Below are 26,713 nucleotides of genomic sequence, written 5' to 3' on the forward strand. Positions count from 1 at the left end.
AATATTTTAAAAAAATAAAAGTAAACTTTTTTTTTCTTTTTAAAGATTTTATTTATTTGACAGAGAACGAGAGAGCATAAGCAAGGGGAGCTGCAGGGAGAGGCAGAGGGAGAAGCAGACTCCTTGCTGGGCAGTGAACCTGATGTGAGACTTGATCCCAGGGCCCTGAGATCATGACTTGAGCCGAAGACAGACACTCAACTGACTGAGCCACCTAGATATCACAAAAGTAAAAACTTCTGCTCTACAAAACAAAATCTCAAGAGAATTAGAAGACTAGACACAGATTGCAAGAAAATATTTACAAAAGACACATCTAATAATGGACTATTACCCAAAATATACAAAGAACTCCAAAACTGAGTGATTAAAAAAAAAAAAAAACCTCTATTAAAAAATAGGCTGGGGGCACCTGACTTGCTTAGTAGGTAGAGCATGTAACTCTTGATCCTGGGGTCTCCACATTGGGCAGAGCTTACTTAAAAACAAAACAGAGGGCAGCCTGGGTGGCTCAGCGGTTTAGCGCCACCTTCACCTTCACCTCCAGCGTGATCCTGGAGACCCAGGATTGAGTCCCACATAGGGCTCCCTGCATGGAGTCTGCTTCTCCCTCTGCCTGTGTCTCTGCCTCTTTCTCTCGGTGTCTCTCTCATGAATAAATAAATTTAAAAAAATTAAAATCTTAAAAAAACAAAACAGAAAACAAATGCTGAAGAGGATGTGGAGAGACTGGAACCTTGTATACTGCTGTGGCAATGTAAAATGGTGCAACTGCTATAGAAAGCAGTATGACAATTCCTCAAAATATTAAAGATACAGTTATCATATCATCCAGCAATTCCACTTTTGAGAGAATACCCAAAAGAATTGAAAGCAGGATCTTAAAGAGATTATTTGTATACCATGTTCATAGTAGCACAATTTAAATGTGGAAGCAACTCAAATATTCACAGATAGAGGAATGGATAAGCAAATGTGGCATATACCACAAATAGAATGGAATTTTATTCAGCATTTAAAAGGAAAGAAATTCTGCATTCTACATGGATGAGGCTTGAGAACATCATGCTAAGTGAAATAAACCATTTACAAAAGACAAATACTGTACAATTCCACTTAAATGAGTTACTTAAAAGTAGCCAAGTGAAACTTCTCTGTCATGCCTGGCAACTGAGGTGCTGTTGGCAAAGCCACTGTAACTCGTGATCTGTCTCCCCACCTCTGGAACAGTACAAATGAGTTAGTTTGAATTATGCCACATACCCAGCTACTTGTCTGCTGTTATATCCTGACTACTAGCAGATAACAGGCCACTCTAACCAATTTCAGATCAGTGATAAAGAGCAATAGGATTTCAACTTACAGTTTCAAAGCTCTTTTGGAACTCCAGAAGTTTAGCTTCAGCTTCTTTATAATTCTTGAAGAACATACACAGTTCATACATCTCCATCATCAACAGTAGTGGGGAATCCTTTGAGGAAGAGTTTGAATGAAATTTAAACATTGCGAAGCTAATCAATACTATTTTCTTAATGAATAATACCAATGTAAGAGGCATAGTAAAAACAAGTACTATTTTTTTTTTTTTTTTAATTTATGATAGTCACACAGAGAGAGAGAGAGAGGCAGAGACACAGGCAGAGGGAGAAGCAGGCTCCATGCACCGGGAGCCCGACGTGGGATTCGATCCCGGGTCTCCAGGATCGCGCCCTGGGCCAAAGGCAGGCGCCAAACCGCTGCACCACCCAGGGATCCCAAACAAGTACTATTAATAACAATTTCAAAGAATTGAATCATGTATGTTAAAGAGAAAGGAGGTTAAATTTCTATTTATTTTGCCTTTTAGAAAAAGGATATTCAGACCAGGTACACCTACTCAACAGTCCATTTTCTGTCTATTCTTTACTTGGTCACTGCACATGAGCTGGAGATACTCCACTGAGCTGCCCAACCTACTGCTGTCTGCAGCATTTCTATCACTTGGTGGGGGCTTTTCAGTCAGAAGACAGGGGTTTTGGAATGAGAAAGTATAGATCTGAACTATAAATACACTGCTTACTAACATACTTTGAGACCCTGGGCATGTTACTTAAGTTCTGTGAGCCTGAGTTTATTACTTTAAAATGAGAATACTATCACTTCATAACATCCTAATATATTATCTTTCTAAAGGACTATTGTGATAATTTTTTTGTGATAATTTTTATATCAAAAAAATATATATAAAGCTCTTTGCTGGGGTGCCTAGGTGGCTCAGTTGGTTAAGTGACTGGCTTTGGCTCGGGTCATGATCCCAGGGTCCTGGGATCCAGCCCTGCATTGGATTCCCTGCTCAGTGGGAAGTCTGCTTCTCCCTCTTCCTCTGTACACTCTCTCTCTAATGAATAAATAAAATCTTTAAAAAAAAATAAAGCTCTTTGCTAAATAAATGGTAGTTATCATCACTTGTTGTCAGCTAAAAAAAACAACTAAAAAAGCCAATAGGGGTATCCTGAAGTAACCCTTTAAAACACAGAAAATAAATGAAGTGACTATTACTACCTTAAAGAAAAGTTGGAAACCTCTGATGAGAGTTTTGCTCTTCTGCCTTGTTAATAATGTTCTCCAGATGACTGAGAGGTCTTGAAGGTCCCATATGTGGCCTTCCACTGAGCCCTGAATGTGTTCTGTTGCTTCAGCTGCAACACTGTCCTCCACAGATGTGATGATCCAAACACAGAGACAAGGAATAGTACTGGCATCCTGTCACAGGATAAAAACTTTTCAAAAACAGTTGTGTCTGGATTACCTGATAGAGGGAGTTGGAGGCTTCCAGCAATGCTACAAACATGGATAGATATTTCCTGTTTAGAACAAGTCATCTCAAGAAATTGGTTAAACTAGCTTGAAAAGCTTTCAAACTGAAATAAATTCTAATGAGCAACAAGGAACTATTATAAACTGTTCTGCAGTGTGACGTATCAAAAGACCAAGAAACAGAATGGGTATATATGGAAACAGTGGAAGTACTAGGTATAAGGAACAAGACTGGCTTCCACAGAAATGCTGATCAAGGGACTTTCTAGAGCATCTCACTTGTCTGCTCAAGAGGCACAATCCTTTCTCTATGACTGCCAACCAGGAACCAAGCTCTGACCACTTAAGTTACTGAATATTAAGGTACAAGGAAGTATACTAGATGGCTTGGAGCCTAAGCCAGAAAAGTGTAAAAGTTACAGTGACCTTACAAATACATGCTGGAGCCTCACTGTCATCATCACCCCACTTCCTTTCTGATTATCAGCCTTCTCTGTCCCTTTCCACTTTTTCCATTGTTTGCTGGGTCTTTAATTTAGGCTTCTTATTATCCTCACCTGAAGACATGAGGCCAGGACACTAAGGATAGGAGCCTGTTGTTTCATTGCTTCAGCTAGGAGCCAGCACCAGGGGTTTGGTTCCTCTGAGCACTGGAGTAGAACTTGAAAGAAATCAGCCATTTCTTCTTTGTTTCTCTGGAGTTCCTGGGGAGACCTGCTGCAGACTTCACCACTATCCATTTTGGATTTAGACACTGAGGTCAGGTTCTCAAAAGCTAGTCTTAAGTGGTCTTGAAGGACAGGACTGAAATACTGAAGAAGAGATTTCACCTAGAAAACATATTAGGTGATTTAAAAAGACCAGTTCTATCTGGAGCTGAAAAATGTTAGAGAAAAGCAGAGGTAAAATTGTTCTTTCTCACCTTGAACTGTGTGGGGGGAAGTGACCATACCATTTTACAAAGTTATTTGTTGCTTTGGATTGAATTTCTTTTTTTTTTTTTTTTTTTGGATTGAATTTCTATATTTAATCTGGAGTCACAAAAACTCTTCCTTCAGCTCTGTAGTACTAATGACTAATTCTTTGTCTGAAGCCAACCCACTGAAATCTTAGTAAAAACAGTAGTATCATATAAAACAAAAGCCTAGGTACACACAACAGAAAGAACACTATTCATCCTCCCTGAAGTTTTCCATTTCCTCTTCTTGAATAGTTGGCAACAAATGGTGGCTTACCTCCGCTGGGTGATAGTTATAGAGTTGGCTGTGAATAATGAACTGTAACCAGTCATTTGCTTTGGCACATTCTCTAAGGTAAGACGTGCTCAGCTTCACATTGTGAAGCCTGCAGAACTGTACTGCTAATGCCCACTGGCTGCTAGATTCACTAGATAACCTGTAATTGGAAGTTGGGGCAGTAGAGAAAAAAATTGTTAAAATATAGCTTTAGTTTTAAATGGAAAATTAGTAAAAATTAAATAAACTTAACTGCAGTATATTCTCTAAAAAGCCTTTCTACAAATACCAAATGTTTATTAGGCTGCTTTGGGGGGAAAAAAAAAAAGAAGGCTCTTGCGCCCAGAATGTATAAAAAAGTCTTCTTAGCATACTGGCAGAATTCATTCCTTTTATCAACCAAGAATCTATCCATAGATAGATTATACTAGCTATATACCACCTTTAGGAGTATTGAATAAATCAGCATTCAAGAAATTTCCTGAGTGCTTAATTGTTTCGCATGATTTGCTTTAGAGTATCAGAGCCCAGACAGATGCTTGGGCTTCCTCATGAAGGGGCAGTACTTATTCCTGCTCACAGCAGAAAACTTGAGAACAGAGTCACTGATAGCAGGTACAGGAGAGTGCTGCATTCCCAGGGTCTAAGGTGGCTAGGTCACCCCCGGTGGCATAGCACAGAGGAAAGATGGCATAAATGTATAAGTAGAGGTATTTCTGTGGATAGATGGTCACCTCAACTTTCATTATCAACTAACATATTAGCAAGAGAAAAATTAAGGACAACTCTTAGAGTCAAATTTTGTGAGATACATCCCCCAACTTTTTTCTTTATATATATATATATATATACACATATGTATATATATATTTTTTGTTTTTTTGAGAGAGCGAGAGAGAAAGCAAGAGAGAGAGAAAAAGAGAAAGAGAGCAAGGGAGGGGCAAAGAGAAGCTTTAGCAGTCTCTGCGCCCAGCAGGGAGCCGATGTGGGGCTAGATCTCAGGACCCTGAGATCATGACCTGAGCTGAAATCAAGAGTCAAATGCTTAACTAACTGAGCCACCCAGGTGCTCCCATCCCATATCTTCTTAAATGATTTCAACATGTAACACTTAAGAAGTTTCTCTCACTAGCAGGACAGCGGGGAGACAGAGTTCTCCATCTCTTGGAAACTCTTATCTCTAAAGAGTGAATGATTATTTGCATCCTCCCTTTTTTTTTTTTTTTTAAGATTTATTTATTTATTTATTTATGAGAAAGAGACAGAGGCACAGACATAGGCAGAGAGAAGCAAGCTCCTCAAAGGGACCCTGATGTGGGACTCAATCCCAGGACCCAGGATCACGCCCTGAGCAAGGGCAGATGCTCAACCACTGAGCCACCCAGGCGTCCCTATCTACATCCTCCTTTACTGATGGCAAGAAGCAATCAAAACTCACTGTCCATTTACTGAGTAACTACTATATACTGTCCAAGTAAGATGGCCTGAAGGGATTAGTAAAAACATCTGAGGTGTCAGAAGAAAGACTAGGCAAACACAGACTGGAAGAAAAAAGCTTGCTGGAAAAGAGCATGAGGTGGAAATTCAACAAACCTCTTTATCTCTTGCTGCTGAATGTTGTTCCATATACCTTCTTCTAAGAGAATAAGCAATTCCTCTACGGTGGCCTTTTCACCCACAGCCAGTTTAGATAGTTTTTCAACTGTAAGAAATACAAACAATAAAATATGGTCAAGAGAAAGGGTCAGGAACTCTTCTGTTTGAAGAGTGTGGCCCAGGGCCATTTCAGAACCTAATTAAAAGGCCCAGAAAATGAGATAAAGTACAAACATTCTGTAGGAAAAGGATGAAACAGGAAGACAATTGTTTCCTCCCCAACCACCAACGATTCAATACTTTAAACCTATTCATCCCTTGTCCTCTAAACAAAACAAACACCAGATAGAAAAGGTACTGGTACCTAGAGCCTCTCTGATACAGCTGTACTGAACATCTTCATTTCTACATTTGTAGTTCAAAATTATATTGGCCACTTTCATGTCAACTCTGAGCTTGAGGCTATCGAGGCCAAGCAGTTCTAAGAAACAAACACAGGCAGCTCCTACTGATGGAATGTAGAAGGAGGAGAGCCCTAAAACATAAGCTTCATTGCCTACTTGCTGGATCCTGAAAAAGAAAGGAATCAAAATCACATCAGAAAACAGTTTCTCACCAGGAAAAGCAGATGGAATTATGCAGTGATGCATGGAGTATCAGACACCTGTGATTTTTAGCTTCCTCTCCTTTCAGTTTTTGAGCCCTGCACACATTCATTGAGGTTCTTGGTAGTTTTGTCTCCATCGTCCCTCAATCTTTAACCTTCTCCTAAAGCATCAACTCACAGGCCAAATTATTCTTGTTTCCAACTTCATCCAGGGAACACAGAACAGAACTTCTGAAAGACTGACAACTTGTGATCTTATCAATTATGAGTGTGTATAAATAAACTACCAAGAAAATTAATGCTAATTAAATTTTGATATGATATATATATAGTATATGTAGTTTTACATCATAGATAAATTTCAAGGAAAGTTGCACAAGAAATTACCCATCTTTATTTACTGTGTAGACTCATGCCGACAGGAGATTCAGGGACCTTTTATCTTTCATTTTTCACCCTTCTTAATTACTTGAATATTTTATCACTAAAATGCATTACTTTGAAACAAGACGAAATCAGAGAGAGAAAGAGAGAAACCATAAGAGACTCTTTTTTTTTAATTTTATTTATTTATTCATAGAGACAGACAGAGAGAGAGAGAGAGAGAGAGGCAGAGACACAGGCAGAGGGAGAAGCAGGCATCATACAGAGAGCCTGACGTGGGACTTGATCCAGGGTCTCCAGGATCACGCCCTGGGCTGCAGGCGGCGCTAAACCACTGCACCACAGGGGCTGCCCCACCATAAAAGACTCTTAATCACAGAAAACAAACTAGGGTCATTAGAGGGGAGGTGGGTGGGGAAATGGGGTAACTGGGGGATGGACATTAAGGAGGGCACATAATATAATGAGAACTGGGTGTTACAGAAGACTGATGAATCACTGACCTCCACTTCTGAAACCAATAATACACTAAATGTTCATTAATTGAATTTAAATTTAAAAATAAAAAAAAATTGAAAAAATTCATTAACTACAAAACAAACTAATAAAGTAGATCTATATTTAGCTGATTATATCAAATACTCCTCCCAATTCTGTGCTTAATAAAAATGAATTATAAAAAAATGCAGATCTTAAATACAGAATTCACATCTTATTATACAATTCTCTCTTTAGAGTAACTGCTAATATTTGCCAATCTCCTGGGTCATTAAAAAACAACAACAGAATTTTAAAAGATATAAATAGTATCTTTTTTTAATAGTATCTTTTAATATTATCTTTATTCTCTTTTTTTCCCATTAACAAAAGACACATTACATCCCCCAAACTTGGAATATACAGAAAAGCACAAAATGGGAGAAAAAAAAAAAGATCAAATTACTAGCCAGGCATAACTACTTAACTGTGATAAGTTTTTTTTTTTTTTAAGATTTTATTTATTCATAGACACACAGAGACACAGAAGGGGGGGGGAGGGAGGGAGGGAGAGAGAGAGAGAGAGAGGCAGAGACGCAGGCAGAGGGAGAAGCGGGCTCCAAGCAGGGAGCCCGACGCGATACTCGATCCTGGGTCTCCAGGATCACGCCCCGGGCTGCAGGCGGCGCTAAACCGCTACACCACTGGGGCTGCCCCTGTGATAGGTTTCCAGTATATTTTTTTTCAAATGCATGTGTAAAAGACATAAATATGCCTTAAAAAAAAAAAAAAAAGATTTTATTTATTCATGAGAGACGGGGGGGAGGGGGGGTGGGCAGAGACACAGGCAGAGGGAGAAGCAGGCTCCATGCATGGAGCCCCATGTGGGACTTGATCCCGGGTCTCCATGATCAGGCCCTGGGCTGAAGGCGGCGCTAAACCGCTGAACCACCCGGGCTGCCCAGATATGGCTTTTAAGAATACAAATTAAGGATGCCTAGGTGGCTCAGCGGTTGAGTGTCTGGCTTTGGCTCAGGTTGTAATCCTGGAGTTCTGGAATCGAATCCCACATGGAGCCTGCTTCTCCCTCTGCCTATGTCTCTGCCTCTCTCTCTCTGTGCCTCTCATGAATGAATGAATGAATCAATCAATCTTAAAAAAAAAAAAAAAAGAATACAAATTATGTTTTAAATACTCACAGCTGCTTGGGAGTCTTGCTCTTGGTTAATTCCTGGACCAGAAAAGTACCAAATGCAAATGACGGCCGTCCATGTTGTAAATAATATGCAAAATTCAGACGTTCCATGATAGCATATTTATTAACCAGATCAGGGCTAGAAAAATGTGGGAGATGACTCACTGCATCTGGGGGGAAAGTGAAGCAATATTAATCCTCTGCACCTCACCACAATTAATTTCAAATCTGTACGTGGACAACTTAACTTTGCAATGGTGAAAGAAAACAAGTTGCAGAGCACCTGGCTAGCTTGGTTGGGTAAGTATCTGACTCTTGATTTTGGCTTTTGATCTCCAGGTCATTGGATCGAGCCCTGTGTTGGGCTCCATGGTCAGCAGGGAGTCTGCTTGAGATTCAATCTCTCTTTCTACCCTTCCCCCTGCTTGCAGTACGTTCTCTAATAAATGAATCTTAAAAAAAGAAAAAAAACCAGTTGCTATAGTCATTTTGTACCACTGTGTATTACTCTGAACCACCAAAACATAATAGTTCATTTTAATGTGTTGATGTAGCCCCTAATTTTATTTTTATTTTATTTTATTTTTTAATTTTTATTTATTTATGATAGTCACAGAGAGAGAGAGAGAGAGAGGCAGAGACACAGGCAGAGGGAGAAGCAGGCTCCACGCACCGGGAGCCCGACGTGGGACTCGATCCCGGGTCTACCAGGATCGCGCCCTGGGCCAAAGGCAGGCGCCAAACCGCTGCGCCACCCAGGGATCCCATATTTTTAAATTTATTTTAGAGAGAGTGCATATGTGTGGGGGGAAGGTCAGAGGGAGAGGGAGAAAATCTTAAGCAGACTCCCCGCTGAGTGGTGAACCCAACACAAGGCTCAATCCCACAACCCTGAGATCATAGCCTGAGCTGAAATCAATAGTCGGATGCTTACCTGAGCCACCTTAGTGCCCCAGCCTCCCATATTGGGTACAAAAACATGTACCCAAGAAGCTCCATAAAAACTTATAAATTATGCTTTTTCCTCATTCAACTTGTTATTTCAGATGCCTTAATTCTGTATCTGATGATCCTTTAAGTCACAATGGCGATAATGCGTTAGCTATAAAATCTCTGCTAAGGGTCTGCAAAAGGAGCTTTTTAATTAATTCATGGAGCTCATTACACAATGAATTCCCTTCTTAACATTTTTATGAGTTCTCTATACATCAGGGGCAACACCCTGTACCTTTCTCCAATACATAGTGTAAGAACATCCTTTTCTCCACGTTAATGCCCTCCTTCAATTTCCTTTTGTTGGTTATACTTTCTGTGTTGTATTTGGAGCACCTTATTATCTATCTATATGATGACCACTTTGCTTAGGCAGGCAGGGTAGTTCAGCTTAAAGTTCCTCTGTGCTCGTGAAAAAGGCAGAAAGCATTTTTTCCTCTCTTTAGAGAAATCTGAAGTCAGGAGATATTTGGATGTGATAAGTTAGTATAAGCCCTTATCTTTTTTTTTTTTTTTTTAAAGATTATTTATTTATTCGGGGGGGGGGCATTGGGGGCAGAGAGAGAAGCAGGCTCCGTGCAGGGAGCCCGACGTGGGACTCGATCCTGGGTCTCCAGGATCACACCCCGGGCTGCAGGTGGTGCTAAACCGCTGCACCACCAGGGCTGCCCGAACCCTAATCTTTAAATGCCTCTTAATCACTCACTACTTGTAAAAAAAAAAAAAAAAAAAAAAAAGAAAAGAAAAAGAAAAAAAGAAATAACATTTTGAACTGTTAAGGAACAAGTTCTGGAAAATAGTACATTCGCTCTTATTTTCAAAGTTCAAAGCTTATTTCTTTTTTTAAAAATATTTTATTTATTCATTTTATTTGAGAGAGAATGAGAGAGAGGAGGAGTAGGAAGGAGGGGGGAGAAGCAGGCTTCCTGCAGGGGATTCAATCTCAGCACCCTGGGACCATGACCTGAGCTAAAAGCAGATGCTTAACCCACTGAGCCACCCAGGTGCCCCTCAAAGCTTATTTCTGAAAAAAAGTTTTATCTTGTGACATTCCAAGGACTTTTTTTTTTTTAAGATTTTTATTTATTTATTCATGAGAGACACACAGAGAGAGGTAGAGACACAGGCAGAGGAAGAGGGAAGAAGCAGGCTCCATGCAGGGAGCCCGATGCAGGTCTCAATCCCGAGTCTCCATGATCACGCCCTGGGCTGAAAGCAGACGCTCAACTGCTGAGCCACCCAGGCATCCCTCTAAGGACTTTTTATATTGTGACTTGGCACTTTAAAAAAAAATAAATAAATAAAAAGACTTGAAGAGTTGAGAGGCGTCTGTCAACTTACAAAGCTATTACTTAAAAGTACACCCTCTCGGAGATTAAAAAACTGTTGCATGCTTTATCTATATTCTTTGTGATATCACAGTGACCTTGGTAACTTATAATTATATACAAAACTGTTCATTCATTCATTAAATATTTGCTGAGTACATGTAAAGGATATAGCACTGCTTGGTGCCAGATGAGCTAACTTGAGTTTTTAATTCAAATAAGACCCTGATTTCTTAGCAGTTGGGAGCTAATTAGCATGGAGGGCATGTACAAGAAATAATTCTACCCAAAGGGAAATTTTTCTCTGGCTTGTCACAGAAGCCAAATCACCTCGCAGTTATCCTACATCTCTTTTTCATGGTAAGACCACACGAAAAAAGAAATAAATATTCCAATTAAATACAAATCTCTAATTTTATAAATCCACATTATGGTTTTCATAACTGTTTCATTTACTTTGTGCTTTATTTCCTCAAATATGTTTTAAACTTCTAAAAACCAGGCAGGGAATAGGTCTTCAACTTCCTCTCTGCTGCTCTAGTATTGTAGTATGGAGCTCCTTTTCCACAAGAGGGTCAGGACTCTGGCTAAGTGTTGGAGTTGGAAGCATTAGAACACGAAGGACGGGGATGAGGTCTACACTCTAGGAGAACTTTACAGAGATTAATTAGAAAGAGTATTTTCACTTGAAAATACAATACACACTACTTTATTTAGCCCTCAACAAGTATTTATTGAACATCTACTATAGGCCTAGCACTGCACTGAACCTTGGGCACTGGGTAAATTAAATATATTGAAATTTGAACTTATAAAACTGACATATAAGAAAATACATTTTACGCATCTCAGTAAATAGTTACAGGGTATACCTTATGTGCAAAGTGCTCATTTAAAGCCTACTTTAGAGTGATTTCAGCAGAGGCACCACAGGTGCCACGATATTAAAGGATAACTCTAAATTTAAAAGTAAAGGGACACCTGGGTGGCTCAGTGGTTGAGCATCTGCCTTCGGCTCAGGGCGTGATCCCAGAAGTCCAGGATCAAGTCCCACATCAGGTTCCCTGCGGGGAACCTGCTTCTCCCTCTGCCTAGATCTCTCCCTTTTTCTCTGTCTCTCTCATGAATAAATAAATAAAATATTTAAAAAAATAAATTTAAAAGTAAAAAAAGAAATAGAAAAAGAGTTTAAGAATCGGCATAAAAGACAATCAGACAAATGCTTATAGCCTAAAGAGGACAGTAGTGTGTATGCATCTGGTGATTACTATGCACCAAAAACTTCAAGAGCTTTTAATTTTTAAACATTTTAAAAAGATTTATTTACTTGAAAAAGAGATTGTGTGAGTGAGTGAGCATAAGCAGGAGGAGGGTCAGAAGGAGAGGGAGAAGCAGGCTCCTTGCTCAGCAGAGAATCAAGTGGGGCTTGATCCCAGGACTCTGAGATCATGACCTGAGCCAAAAGCAGATGCTTAACCAATTGAGCCAGCCAGGCACCCCCAACACAAGCTTTTTAAATGCATTATTATATCCTTTCATTTTCATATAATATGTGAGGTGGGCACTATTATTAACCTTATTTTATAGGGAACTGAAGAGTGGTTAAACCATTTACCCAAGGTCAGACAGCTATCACATAGTCAAGCCAGGATTTGTCTAATGCCTACACCTATGCTCTTAACTTTTATAATATTGCAAACAAACAGGAATTTGGGGAAAGGGAGAGATTTAAGCAGGTAGGTACATTTCCTACCTACATTTTCTCACATTTCCCAGCAAGAACAGAACAGCGCTACTGACTTACTATAATTTAACTCGCAACATGTTTTCAACTCTAAAATGTTTGTCATTAGAATGCATCTTTATTTTTAAAATAGAAATCAATGAAAACAAATGGATTGTCTTTACATAAATTAAATTCTACTGTCGGGACACCTGGGTGGCTCAGTGGTTGAGCCTTTGGCTCAGGTCATGATCCCGGAATCCTGGGATCAAGTGCCGCATCAGGCTCCCTGCAGGGAGCCTGCTTCTCCCTCTACCTATGTCTCTCATAAATAAATAAATAAAATCTTAAAAAAACAAAAACCTTCTACTGTCAACATTCCTGAAAAACTTCCTTCTAAAGCCCTAGGTACCTGGAATCACTTACCTCCAATAGCCAGTGTGTTGGCAGACTGCCAGCCAAACAATCTGCTAGAGTCAAAGGGCAATAGTGACTAAAAAAGCAGAAAAGTCAGAGTTAAACGCTAAATGATTCTAAAATAAGTAAAAATATATGAAAAGACTTCGCAAGTAGTCTACTTCCCTTCTTCCCTTCTCCAACCTTATCTTTCTGCACATAAATTCTCTGAACACAGCTTAAAAAAAAAAAAAAAAAAGAATGCATGAGATACTTTCCTTCGTTAGTAAAAATGGAAGCAGCTACATTCCTTTTAAAGACTCTTCTCACTTCAAACTATATCTGCAAAGTGTACCCTCTTTTGGTTGAATCAGCATCAATTATAATGTAAAATGGACTTTTGATATGCTTTTGGAATCCAAACCCAAGAGGACTGAGTCTAGACAAAGTTACCATGTAAACAGGACAAGGTGAGTGAAGGCGCAATCTAGAAAGGAAAGAGGGAGACAAGTAGATCAAAGTTAGAGGAATGTGATGAACAAATCACCACCAACAACAAAGAAAAAAGAGTGGAATAAGGTTAAGCCAGTCAGAAAAGGTTTGAAAGCAGGGAGCCATGGCTGTTTGAAATTTGTCTAGGCCAGAGATGTAGCAAACACTATAAACAGATGGTAGGAAAGATAAAGAAGAAAATGAAAAATCCTTTAAAGTAAAGATTTGGGTGGCTAAACAAAGAGCAGCTTTGATTTAAAATTATGGGAGAATTTGTGGTCTATTAAGGAAGGACCACTCTTTGTAAAATAACAAGACCAAAAAACTGCATCAGTCAACTTGAAAAACAGAACAAAGAACAACCTGAAACCACTTATGTTTTAGGCTGATTGAATCCACTTTAGGTACTGAAACTATGTTTTAATAGAATCCACTTATATATAGTTTATACTGGTGCTACCAGTCTGCAAGGACATGAGAAGCTTGTAAATAAATTTAAATGCAGCTTAATACTTCCTGCCTCAAGAGAGTCTTGCTACATTCACACACACACACACACACACACACACACACACACACACACACACACAGCCTGCTGAATGAACACTGTAATGACACAGATTTATATCACAGTGCAAGATCCTAATCTCAACACATAACAGCAACAGTTTGTGAACTGGCAGCCATCTGAGGACCACATTTTTGAGTAGGACTACTCTATAAATTAAGGACCGTTCACATTAGAGAGATTTTGTACCTTTATAGATTATAGAGTTCATGCTGAATTAAGGACCTCAAGGGAATATGTGCAGCCAGAGAGAAAAGGCAAAAGCCCTTTGAAATGAGAAGCAAACAAAAGAATGTGTTCATCATGGAGGATCTGAGTAGGTCTCAGGGAATCTGAATTCCTCTGAAATTGAAGCAAAATTATACACATATGTGCAATTTTTCTAGGTAGAGGACTCATAGCTCTCTCACATTCTTAAAGAGTTCTTTATCCTTGGGATGCCTGGGTGGCTCAGCGGTTGGGCACCTCCCTTCAGCCCTGGGGCATGATCCTGGAGACCCGGGATCGAGTCCCACACTGGGCTCCCTGCATGGAGCCTGCTTCTCCCTCTGCCTATGTCTCTGCCTCTCTCTCTGTCTCTCATGAATAAATAAATAAAATATATTAAAAAAAGAGTTCTTTATCCTGAAAAAGGTTAAGAAGCACTGACTTAAATAAACAGATAGCCCTATTCACTGAGAAGGGATAGAGAGAAGTCATTAGTAGTAGAACAAAGTGTTTTTTTTTTTTTTCATTTTTTTTTTTTCAAAGTGGTTTTTAATGCAGGCAGCCAACCAGCACGCTTGCCAACTGTCTGCTCTCAGATCCATTCCCACCTTTCTCCTGTTCTACAGAGAACTGCATTTCCCAAGCCCATTTACCCTTTGACTACCAGATAGGTTTAGCCAAGAGAGACAACATGGGAAATTAAAGGTACAAAGAGAGCAGAAACCAGGATATTTTCCTCTCCTTCATTTTCAAGGTATCTCCTCCATGGTTCCAGCTCTACCCTCTAGGTTCCAAGTTCCTATTAGGCAGCCTGGTTGTTAGTTTAGCTCCCAGAGAGAGATGGGTCCAGCTTCTGGTAACACTATTTTTTGTACCATTCTTGCAGCTGGAGAGATGTTGATGCTTCCTCCTTTGTCAGTTTTTGAGTGGTCTCACCATCACAAGTTTGGATTCCCCATTCTGCTATGACTATGGAAGTAATTATGTATGTTAAATGTCTTCCATTTGAAAGACCCAGAGTAGGTTTCAGTCTTCCTGGCTGTACCCTAAGTGAGACTCCTATATACTGTACCTGAATAAGGTGGTAAAGCGTAATATCAGGCGGCAGAACATTAGAGGTAGTGTACTGTGGGAAGAGAGCAGTTTTTAGCTTGGGATAAGGAGTTAATGCCATCTTCAGTAACTGGGGATCTACTTTCTTCAAACAGGTCTCATTTTCATCATCCTGAACAACCTAGATAAAAAGATCACATGGTACACAATAAGGTTTTTCTCTTCTCCAAATGTCTTTTTTTTTTTCACAAGAGTGAAACAAGATTAGCTTAAAAAACTATATGGTAGTGAAAAAAACCACTCGTGAAAGAGTCAGAAGCTAATAGTTTTAGTTATGGTTCTAAGAAAAACTAGCTGGTGACCTTGGGCTAGATATTTAACAGCAGGCCTCAGTTTTCTCATCTACAAAATTGGGAAGTTCAACTAGATCAGTGTTTTTTAAACTACATATGAAAATATTTAAATAGTAAATATTTTTAAAGTGAAAAAAATTACTAGACTAGATGATACCTACCTTCTGAGAGGACCTTCTCTCTCAGCTCTCAAGTTACTCTATGACTAATTTCTGACAGGTGATTAAAAACAGAGGAACAGATAACCATATGAATTAAAATATATTGTGATAATTTGGAGGAGGTGGTATTATATTAAACTAGCATCAATAAGAAGCTTTTAAAGATTACACGGTAAGTAGCATTCTTAAGTTCCTTCTAATGAGGCATACTGTGTACTTTCAAAAAAATAGAGATGGGAAATTTCCACTGGGTTGCTTAAAGAGTTTATATGGATAGCTAGAAATTATTATTTCCTTTGGTCTGTCTAAGAGTACAAATAGTAGAGAATGATTCCCAAGCAATACATCTAGAGTGCAGTTATTTCCAGGAGCAATCAGATCCTGATTCTACCCTGAAAACAAACCTGAAGTTTAGAAAACAAAGGTAAAAAAAATCTCTAGACCACATATCAATTCCAGTCCAACTTAAGAGGATGCAATATAAAATTTAAAACTTCATCCTTGTTTTATGTTCTTTAATAAAATGAAATACTTATATAAGTGGTTGTATTTGAATATCAAAGGAGACTAGAAGACACATAGATATTTCTGCTAAATTTAAAATCAGTCCTATTTTGCCATACTAGGTAAAAGTGCTGTCCATACCTGGCTGACACCGCCAGGGGCATACATTGTGGTAGCAAGGGCCAGGAGAGTATGTCCTTCCAATAGCATACTGCTTACACTGGCCTGGTTGCTGGGAATCAGTATCTGAGCGTTTGCAAGGCTAGCCTGGAAGATCAGTTTGGGATCTGAAAAACAAAAGAGTATGTTTTTCTCAAGAGAAAGAATTACTTAATTCCGAGGAAGAAAATTTTTAACTCTATCCACAGTAAGAAGGACTTTCTAAGTTGAAAAGCAATAGGAAAACATCATAAAGGGGAAAAAATGAAAGATTTGTCCACATAAAATAAAAACTATCCCAACAATTGATATAAACAAGTGTTGAAACTGAGACAAACAGAAGAAAATTGAAAGGCAGTAATGAACTAGGGGGGAAATTTTAACAACAAATTAACAGCAAATGACAATCTAAGGATTAATGTCTTCAGCAAAGGGCTCATACAAATCAATGCCCAAAATACGGACTCCAACAGATAAGCAGACAAAGTAAATAACCATTTACAAAGGAGGAAATATAAATGTTAGACATATAAAAATATATAATTCATTAGCAATAAATAAATGCAATGTAAAATATTAATTACATGCTGTATATTCCTTATCAGCAATGTGTTTTTTTTTTTTTTTTTTTTTTTTTTAAATAATCAGCCTCCGGCAGCCCAGGTGGCCCAGCAGTTTAGTGCCTCCTTCAGTCTGGGGCCTGATTTTGGAGACCCGGGATTGAGTCCCATGTCGGGTTCCCTGCATGGGGCCTGCTTCTCTCTCTGCCTGTGTCTCTGCCTCTCTCTGTGTCTCTCATAAATAAATAAATAAAAATCTTTTAAAAAATAATAATCTGCCTCAAGCACAGAGCTGGTCAGGGCATGTAGAAGCTGGGACTTGTGGATAAAATGCTATAAATCCCCCTGAAAAAGCAATCTGGCCTTATAGCAAGAACCTTCAAAATGTATATAGCCTTTGATCTAGTAATTTCATATCCAGGAATCTATTTGCACTAAAGAAATAATCTAAAACACAGACAAAAATTCTATGTTCAAATATACACAAGACTATTATTTATGATAGAAAAAAACTGAAAACAGCCTCAGTGTCAAAAATTGAGAGAACAGTATGTTAATTAAGAGTACATCTATATGATGAAATATTAGGTAGATATAAAATAGTCACTGTCTCTAAGCATATAGGAAAATTCTTATAATTACTATGTGAAAAAAGCAATATATAAATACACAGATGTTTCTAGCTGTATTCCTAGTACTTATATTGTCACAACGTGAGAGCTTAATAAATATTTGTTGGATGAATGAAATATAATGTAGACTGGGCTAAAAAAAACATATAGAGAGAATACCTGGAATAAAATACATTAAAATACATCAAGAGTTGCTTGTGGATGATTATCTACCTATGTTATCTACCTGTGGAGTTTTATCTTCCTGATAAGTCTGTGGCTTCTAATTTTTCTTCATAATGAACATGTATTATTTTATAATCAGCATCAAAAAACATAACAAAAAAAACCCAATCCACATTACGAAAAAATTCTTTATTTGGGAAAGAAAACAGGAGTTACATAAAACTGAAAGATCGGTTGTTGGTATTTCTTGCCTGTGCAGTGGCTCTGCCTGTCCCTTTTCCGGAGTGAATCTCTGGAATAATACCAGCTAAGCTGAGGGGGTGGCAGCGGGTGTCACAGGGATTTTCTGATTATAACCAGACCAAAACTCTCCTTCAGTAGCTCCACAACAGAAGATGCAACAATCCTACACATACTATGTATTTTTTTTTTTTTTTCACTCTATCTGGAGTTACTTTCTAAAGGATTCAGGGTGGACACCTGAAAACAGACCAATTCTTCATAGAAAAAGGATGTCAATCTACCAGAGAGCAGGAATTCAGCCTGTGATTAACTGGTAAAGATGAGAGCTATTTAAAGACAACAGAGCATGAGCCCGCAGGGGACGGCAACAGAAGCACACATGCTATGCTGTCTGGCTTTTTGCTGGCTGGTAGGAGGGGGACATTTTTGGTGTTCTTAAATAAAACTTGAGCCTAGGTGACAGTCAGATATTTGTCTACAGCCAAATGATTTATTTAGAACTCACAAATTAAATGCCATTCAAGAGACTGATTATTTAGCAAAGACTTTTTTTTTTAAAGACTTCTTTATTTCAAGGCAGCCTGGGTGGCTCAGCGGTTTAGCGCCACCTTCCACCCAGGGCCTGATCCTGGAGACCCAGGATCGAGTCCCATGTCCGGCTCTCTGCATGGAGACTGCTTCTCCCTTTGCCTGTGTCTCTGCCTCTCTCTCTGTCTGTCTCTCATGAATAAATGAATAAAATCTTAAAAAAAAAAAAAAAAAAGACTTACTTATTTCAGAGAAAGAAAAAGAGAGCATGAGTGGGAGGGCCAGAGGGAGAGCAAGAGAATATTTCAAGACGACTCCACACTGAGCACAGAGCCTGATGCAGGGCTTGTTCTCACGACCCTGAGATCACAAACTAAGCAGAAACCAAGAGTAGGATGCTTAACTCACTGTGCTACCCAGGTGCCCCTAACCAAAGAGATTTTTGTATTTAATACAGTATACCCATACCTGTTAAATTACTGGAAACCTGTCGACACTGAACCAAAAATTCAAACCAAGGGTGAGTTTCATGTAATTCTTTTTTTTCCAAAAAGGGACAATTTGCAGGACTAAGTCTGTATATAAAACAAAAGAACAAACTCTGGTTAACATACAGGATAAGACAGTTACAACCATGTTTGCTCAGATGATAACTAGCATTAAAAAAGGAACTTTGGAATTAAAAGTAAATATAACATTATATACTGCCATTCTTGCGCTTTACATATTCATTATGATCTGGAAATAGAGAAAAATTTAAAGACATAATTTTATTTATAATGTGTTTACTTCCATGATGAAATCTTACCAACTCTATTAAATTAACAGATATCCTGTCCTGTAAGATACTTTTTACTTTATTGTATTTTTTAAACAACAAAAACTCTTCAGCATTTTCAAACTCCAGAGGTTTTTGAGAACTTTTACATACTATAGAGAAGCTGGGACTGAAGAATTAAATTAAATCTCAGAATAGGTCCTCTGAACTTAAAACTTTTTTTTTTTTATTAAAGATTTTTATTTATTTATTCATGATAGTCACAGAGAGAGAGAGAGGCAGAGACACAGGCAGAGGGAGAAGCAGGCTCCATGCACCGGGAGCCCGATGTGGGACTCGATCCCGGGTCTCCAGGATCGCGCCCTGGGCCAAAGGCAGGCGCCAAACCGCTGCGCCACCCAGGGATCCCTGAACTTATAACTTTTAAATCTTCTCTTGCCAGTAGCTTTGAGGGAAAAAGATTTCCCCAGGCTTATTGTCTAAATAAGCCTCAGTGATATGAACCAGAAAAACATCATTTGTTTGAATTCCTAGTCTTTAATACACAATATAAAAATGTTCTCACTAGCACCTAAGTGTGTGGACTCTAGAATCAAACCTAAGTAGAATTAAGTCTGGCTGTGCCATTTGCTAGAACTGTGTGCTTTAAATAAGGTACTTAGAAATCAATCAATCAATCAATAAGATACCTAGTTGTCTCACCTGTGGAATGGAGGTGGCAGTAACCACCTCCTAGAACTTCTGTGAATATTAGATGAAATAATACATGTAAAGCACTTAGCCTAGTGCCAAGAACATTGAAAGTACTCATATTTAGAGACTATAATAATTTTTATTACTGACCCAATAGTAATTCACAATGGCCACATATGATTCTGTAGGTTAATATTGGGCAGGTACATTGCTGATGTATATTTGCCTATCTAAATATAAATTTTAGGGCATACCTAACATAACTTGAAGTGGTTATGAATTCAAAGTTGGTTAGCACTCATTTGTTTGGGAAGGAAGGTAATAAAGAACTCCAAGCTAACTTTTAGAATCTTCCTCTTTTAAACTTTTAAAGCATTTCTTTCATTTTATTCTCTCTAGTAATTTAAAAGATGAACAGAGACATTATAAGATTAACATCACCAAAAAACACATGATAAGCATTTAGTTGAATGCAGCATTGAACTAAGTAAGGTACCGAGTGCTGGATTTGGGTTGGGGCAGGGGACTCCTACAAAAAAATTAGTATTCCTCAAGTAAATATTTAATATTTTCCTAAAAGTCATGTTCAGAAGTAGTATGGAAAGAGAAAACATGAAGACCTGCTCAAGGACAAATCAGTTTTCAGTACTCACTTGTAAAAGTCAAGATAGACATAGAGAGGATACTGCAGACCATGTTCCAAACAATAGAGAATGAAGTGAGAATGGAAATCCCAACCTTCTTTGGATCTGTAGTTTTGAATGGGGAGAGCATCTTGCATCACACCCCCAATGCGATTCAGTCTTAGCAGGAAGAGTTCAAAGTCTTCTAGCTCAGATTGAAGAAAAATCCCATTCCTGTTGGGCAGGTTTTAGAGATGGCAAGTTACAAAGTTGCTAGAGTCAGAGCTGACCAAACCACTTCCATTGTTGAAGTTTCAACTACTTAAAAATAAAGATTTATAAATTAAGACTGTCAAGTCTCATTCTATAACTATGTTCTGATGCATGTATATTTAGCTAGTTTCTGATGAAGGTTTGTGCACCATTTTAGTATTTAAGGTAATAACAGTCTAGAGTGATCTTAAATATTTCAAAAACCAAATCTATCTCCATTTTTTTGGTGTGTGTGGTTTTGACTGGAACTGTACAATCCACTGTGGCAACAGTTGTTAGGTCTTGAAGCTAGAGGCTTTAACCTCTGAGAATTTCCAAAATACTGTAACAAAATCATTTAAAAAACTAAAGCAGGGGCACCTGGGTGGCTCAGCGGTTGGATGTCTGCCTTCTGCTCGGGACGTGATCCTAGAGTCCCAGGATCGAGTCCCACATCGGGCTTCCCGCGTGGAGCCTGCTTCTCCCTCTTCCTGTGTCTCTGCCTCTCTCTCTATGTCTATCATAAATAAATAAATCTAAAAAAAAAAAAAAAAAAAAACTAAAGCAGAATTTAACTAAATCAACTACTAAATAAGAATAGAAATTTGCATTTAAATATTACTTTTTTACAAATTTATTGTTAAGTATATATACCACACAAAGGAAAATAGAACATATATAATGTGGCATTTATAGAAATACTATGTTACCATCAGCCAGATAATAGAGTATTATATTAGAAGCCCTTGGTATATTCCTCTCCCACTGCATGTCCTTTGCTACCCCTAGAGGTAACCACTATTCTGACTTTGTAATAACCATTCCCTACTTTTAGTTTTACCAGTCATATATATAACCCCAAATAATCTGTTTGGTTTTGCCTATTTTAAACTTTATATATAAATGGTACATTCTGGATATACTGTTCTTAGTCTTACTTCTATTCAACATTGTATGATTTAACCATGTCAACACCCATAACTACAATTTGTTCCTTTTTGTTGTTATATAATACTCCATTGTATGATTATGCTACATGATTATGCCCTACCTTTGATGGTCATTGCAAGTGCTCCTAGATTTTTGGCAAACTAAATTTACATTTCCATGACTACAAGTGAAGAAAAGCATCTTTTCATATGCTTATTGGCCATTTGTGCCTCCTCTCTTGTGAAATGCCTGTGTGCCCTGATACCTTTCCCTTCCAGATCCAAGCTCTACTCTTCTCTTGCTCTCGGTCTCTAGATGATCACTTGGACAGAAGACTCCAGTGTTCTCAGGCTTCCATTCTGGTTCACCCAATGGGAGACCCACATCAAATGGTAAGAGTCAGAAAAAAGAGAGGATGGGGATACCTTGACTCTCTTTGTGCTGAGTGACTGCAGGCTGACCGACACTTTCCACTAGGGGACACAACTCTTGCCAGGTAGCTCTCTAGGTCTCAGTAATAACCCTTCTCTTCCTTTACCCCTCTAGGCCGTTTAGAAAGCACATCCTATTCCCAGGGTCATGAAGAAATTCTACATCTTCTAAAAGTTTTATAGAGCTTTTGTCTACATTGTCATTTAGGTTTTCAAATCTACTTGAAATTGATTGTATGCATGATAGAAGCCAGAAAGTCCAATTTAATTTTCCCCCCACATAGCTATCCAGTTATCCTAGCCCCTTTTATCGAAGATTGTTCTTTGCACACTGTGCAGTGCCACTCGGTCATATATAATGTGAGCATACACGTGGAAATTTGTTTCTATGCTCATTATTTTATTCTATTGTCTATCTGTCTATCCTTGAACCAATAATCCCACTGTCTTAATTGCTATAGCTGTAGAATAAGCTTTTATATCTGGTAGGGCAAGTTCTTTTTTCAGGGCTAGTCTTGACCCTCTGCATTCATATAAATATTTATAATCAGCGTGTTGAAATCCAGAAGAAAACTGCTGAGATTTCATTATATCTAAAGATCAACTTGGGAAGAACTGATGACAGGCTTGTCTTGCTCCAAATTTAAAGAGAACGTTTGTGATGTTTCACCATCAAGCATAATGTTAGCTAGAAGATTTTTTTTTTTTTTAGATACCCCTTTCAAGCTAAGGATATTTGTCTATTCTTAGTTTGCTAATATGTAGCTTTTACTATAAATAGATGCTGAATTTTATCAAATGCTTTCCTGTATTTATCAGGGTGGTATGATATTTTCCCTTCTAATCTGTTACTGTAGATCTCATTAACTCATTAATGTCATAATTCATGTTAAATCATACATATACTAGCTTTTTAAACAATCAGATATTAAGCTACATATTTGATAAACATGCAAGTTATAGTAATTTTATATCCGGTAAACCAGAAGAGGATTTAGTACAATGGAAAGACCAGCCAGTGCCAAGTCGGGTAAAAGAACTGAAGTCTGCAAGTAACTGGTATGGGCAAAGCTCCTAACTTCTCCAGATCTCACTCTCCACATCTTCAAGTTGGGTTGGACAATATAGCTATACTTCCCCAATAAGTATAAACACACAATAAATACACAGGAATAACTTTATGAAACTTAACAAATTAACACGTATGTTATTGTCTCCTTATATTATTTTAATAGCTTAGAAAGACAGCTTAGGCTGACCATATGAAATTGTTGATATTCAACCATCTTTGACCCACACAAATGGCAAGTTTGCATGGTTCAATCTAACAGAATTATTTTTAGCAATGAATTAAAATTTTAAAGTCTCCACTCATCACTTCAAGAGCTACTTCCCCTCATTAATTTCTTAATTGAGCAATCCTCTTTAGTTCAAGTCCACATGCAGCATACAGGTACAGGGACAGCTGGGAGTAGAGTGGCAGACATTACATGACACTAAGGTATCCTCATCCCACCTCCTCCATTTGGTCCTCCTCCGCCATTTGGTCCTTGTAGCCTGACAGCTGACCACTTCTATACCAAAGCACATATAATGGCACATATAATGGCTTGCAGAAAACCTTTATCTACAATTTGAGAGCCTATTCACTACTACATGATGCTAAATGTGTGGGATTTTAAAATCTCAATAGATAAATACCCTTATAATTTTGAATACTATAAAACAAGACTGCATTGGATTTATGGCATTTCAGAGCAAAAATTACACCATTATTTTTTCTTGACCTTTCTTGTATTTTTCCTCACAGTTATACAACCTGGCCAGCTGATCTAAAATTTCATTCCTCATGTAGTTGTTGCAGCAAGTATTCTGGTCTATAACATCAACAGTCAGAAGGGGCCATTTGTTCTGCTGCAGTAAAACACAACTGTTCTGGGCCTGAAATTCTTCAATCCACAAGCTAATGCTTGACCAATCATGATGGGCTGTGAGATAGCTCCAAAGGGCTTCAGGAGAACATGATTTGTATTCTGCATTAAGAATAAAATACATTAAAAAAAAAAAAAAGAATAAAAGGCATTTTAAAATAGCAATGAATTATGGTTATTGACATGAAACTCAACACTAGTTAACTGAATAGATATAATGATCTGCCCAAATATTTATATAACATGAATTATGCAGGCCCCCTACTTCTTTTACTATTTTCCTCCTTAGTGCTCATTTCATAATCAAGAGCTAAATGTTGCTTCTCATTACTACAGTGATTAAATGAAACATGGAAGTTAGCTGTTATTTCACATATCTTTTCAGGTCTCTTCTTCCTTTTTCCTTAATATAAATAAAAACTTTGGCTGTAATAGTAAACATGAATTTAACGTTCCGTGAATTATCACTGTTTGTTCCCCAGAGCCCTGATGTGATATAGATCCTTGGTATGCAAAAGAAAAAACTCACAGACTATTTGGAAAAACAAAGATGTAACTTTGAGGTCAGGGAGAGAATTCTTAGCTTTGAAAACTCAATTCACCGAAACATATGGCTTTTCTCTTCCACTATCACATTATAAATACCTCACAAAAATCTTGAGATATGAAAGAGGTCTTAATGCAGACTCGCATTTTAAAGCAACTGTTGTTTTTCCTCCAAAAGGAATTCTAAAATGAAGACTCATGTAAATATCAAATATCAATGCCTAATTTAATCCTCATTCAACATGTTAGATTTTAGGTTCTTTACACTTGCCTTCTGGACTTATCCTGGGGAGAAGGATGGATTCTTGTGTTAGTTGATTCCACCACTGAGCCCAATTTAACACAATTCTATGGTCCTGTTTGTTAAATTTATCTTTAGGATCATATTTCAGGAGTGAGTCCAAAACAGATTTGTGCTTGAAAAAATCCTGTTCCTTTATCCAATACCTAAAACAGCGATATAAATGTTTTTACTTTTTGGAGGGAAAAAGCATCATTCCTTTTTATCTGTTCATGAACTTCTACTCTTTCAGTGAACACAATTCAGTACTTTCATTTTTGTATTTATTGTCTTAAAAATATATATGTGATTATACATATATGGAAATGATAGGAAATTTCTGAGTCCTTTCTGGATGGTACAAGTTTTATCTTCATAGAGAACATAAGCTCAGTTCCACATAAAAAGCCTGTTCTAACACTTATAAACTAAACATTGTCCACAGTATTTTTTCCAAATTATCAAAAGTGGGCTAATGAGATTACCTGGTAAAGGACTGGATCTGCACATTTTCTTGAAAATGTCCTGAATAAAACTTCTCAACTTGATGCACGAAGTCTATAGTTCTTTTTTCATTTTCAGAAAAATAATTTTTTTCTTTTAAAATTTCCACCTGAATAAAGAATAATTAACCAGTGACCTCACAAAAATGAAGCAAAGTTGCAAAACAAATGTCATGAGATTTAAAGCCATTTAAGAATTGTATTTTGGGGCAGCCCGGGTGGCTCAGCGGTTTAGCACTGCCTTCAGCCCAGGGCGTGATCCTGGAGACCCGGGATCGAGTCCCACCTTGGGCTCCCTGCATGGAGCCTGCTTCTCCCTCTGCCTGTGTCTCTGCCTCTCTCTCTCTCTCTCTCTCGGTCTCTCATGAATAAATAAATAAAATCTTAAAAAAAAACTGTGTTTTGAATTTTTGAGGTATATAAAAATTAACACAAATTTTCTTTTATCACAAATGCTAAACAATCCTTAAAAAATACAAGGAGTTCTCATACTTTTACTTACTAGATAGTAGCTGAATATTAAAATAACTCATTTGTAGTTTCACCAAGGTTTACTAGAAGATATAAATTATATAGCCTCACCTTTACCTACCAAAAAGTCCCGTATATTTTTATCAGTTGTATAGAAACATATCTTGAGCAACTGGTCTTTTACATCAAAGCCCTATAGTAAACAGAGAAAATTTTCAAAACCTTTATATTTTGTAATAGGGAGGTTTTAAACATAAATATATGTTGTATAAAGAAGTACTCTATTATAGACATGTATCCTATTAAAATTCTACAGTTTTTCAGCTCTTGTGAGCATTCATTCTATTTATTATATATATCTCCTATCCCTAAAGCCCTTAGCCATTTTGCCAGACAAAGGCAGCACACAGAACAATTTAAGATAATGCTGGGCTACCATATGAGCAAAACTCCAGGTATCTTCTATAATGATTTACTTGAAAACAGAAGTCCATGCAAATCACAACCCTTACATAGTTTTACTCATCTACATCTCCAGAAAGTTAGCATGGGCAAGACGCCAACCATACAGATTAGGGCCAGGTCTCAGCTTAGTCCAGGAGGCCTATCTCTAGGACTTTCCCTTCTCAAATGAAATAAAACCACAAAGCACAAAGCAAAGGTAGAAGCCACTAAAAAGTTCAAATGGAGATATAAGGGTTCACACAAGGAACCCAGAATGTCCCCTTAAAAATGAGGTCCTGTGCATGCTTTGAAATTGTGAAGCCTTCTAAGAAAAGCACTGTTTCCTAACCAAAGTGCCAAGTGTAACAGAGGGCAAATGATGGTAACTCCCCCGCCAAAAAAAGACCTCCTCAAAAAAAGTTATCAGTACTAAAGAACATTTCTATTATTATTTCCCAGTACAAGCTATGTAAATT

General features: G+C 37.9%; 1 protein-coding gene across 4 annotated transcripts in view; it reads right to left on the reverse strand.

Moving 5' to 3' along the window:
• SPG11 (SPG11 vesicle trafficking associated, spatacsin) overlaps positions 1 to 26,713 on the reverse strand; it is a 71,788-nt gene that overhangs the window by 20,449 nt on the left and 24,626 nt on the right. For all 4 annotated transcript variants that reach the window (XR_005381560.1, XM_038580278.1, XM_038580277.1 and 1 more), the window contains 16 exons: positions 25,915 to 25,986; positions 25,305 to 25,432; positions 24,811 to 24,986; positions 23,882 to 24,095; positions 20,480 to 20,683; positions 18,824 to 18,930; positions 16,210 to 16,355; positions 15,070 to 15,231; positions 12,761 to 12,827; positions 8,295 to 8,460; positions 5,992 to 6,197; positions 5,625 to 5,733; positions 4,032 to 4,191; positions 3,354 to 3,626; positions 2,542 to 2,742; positions 1,364 to 1,471 (listed from right to left, as the gene is read on the reverse strand). Coding sequence is in view for 3 of the 4 variants with exons in the window: in XM_038580278.1 (XP_038436206.1) it covers positions 1,364 to 1,471; positions 2,542 to 2,742; positions 3,354 to 3,626; positions 4,032 to 4,191; positions 5,625 to 5,733; positions 5,992 to 6,197; positions 8,295 to 8,460; positions 12,761 to 12,827; positions 15,070 to 15,231; positions 16,210 to 16,355; positions 18,824 to 18,930; positions 20,480 to 20,683; positions 23,882 to 24,095; positions 24,811 to 24,986; positions 25,305 to 25,432; positions 25,915 to 25,986 (2,499 nt within the window). In the remaining variant the exon portion in view is untranslated. The remainder of the gene's footprint in view (positions 1 to 1,363; positions 1,472 to 2,541; positions 2,743 to 3,353; positions 3,627 to 4,031; positions 4,192 to 5,624; positions 5,734 to 5,991; positions 6,198 to 8,294; positions 8,461 to 12,760; positions 12,828 to 15,069; positions 15,232 to 16,209; positions 16,356 to 18,823; positions 18,931 to 20,479; positions 20,684 to 23,881; positions 24,096 to 24,810; positions 24,987 to 25,304; positions 25,433 to 25,914; positions 25,987 to 26,713) is intronic.

The sequence above is a fragment of the Canis lupus genome, chromosome 30, assembly GCF_011100685.1.
Source record: "Canis lupus familiaris isolate Mischka breed German Shepherd chromosome 30, alternate assembly UU_Cfam_GSD_1.0, whole genome shotgun sequence".
Taxonomy (NCBI): domain Eukaryota; kingdom Metazoa; phylum Chordata; class Mammalia; order Carnivora; family Canidae; genus Canis; species Canis lupus.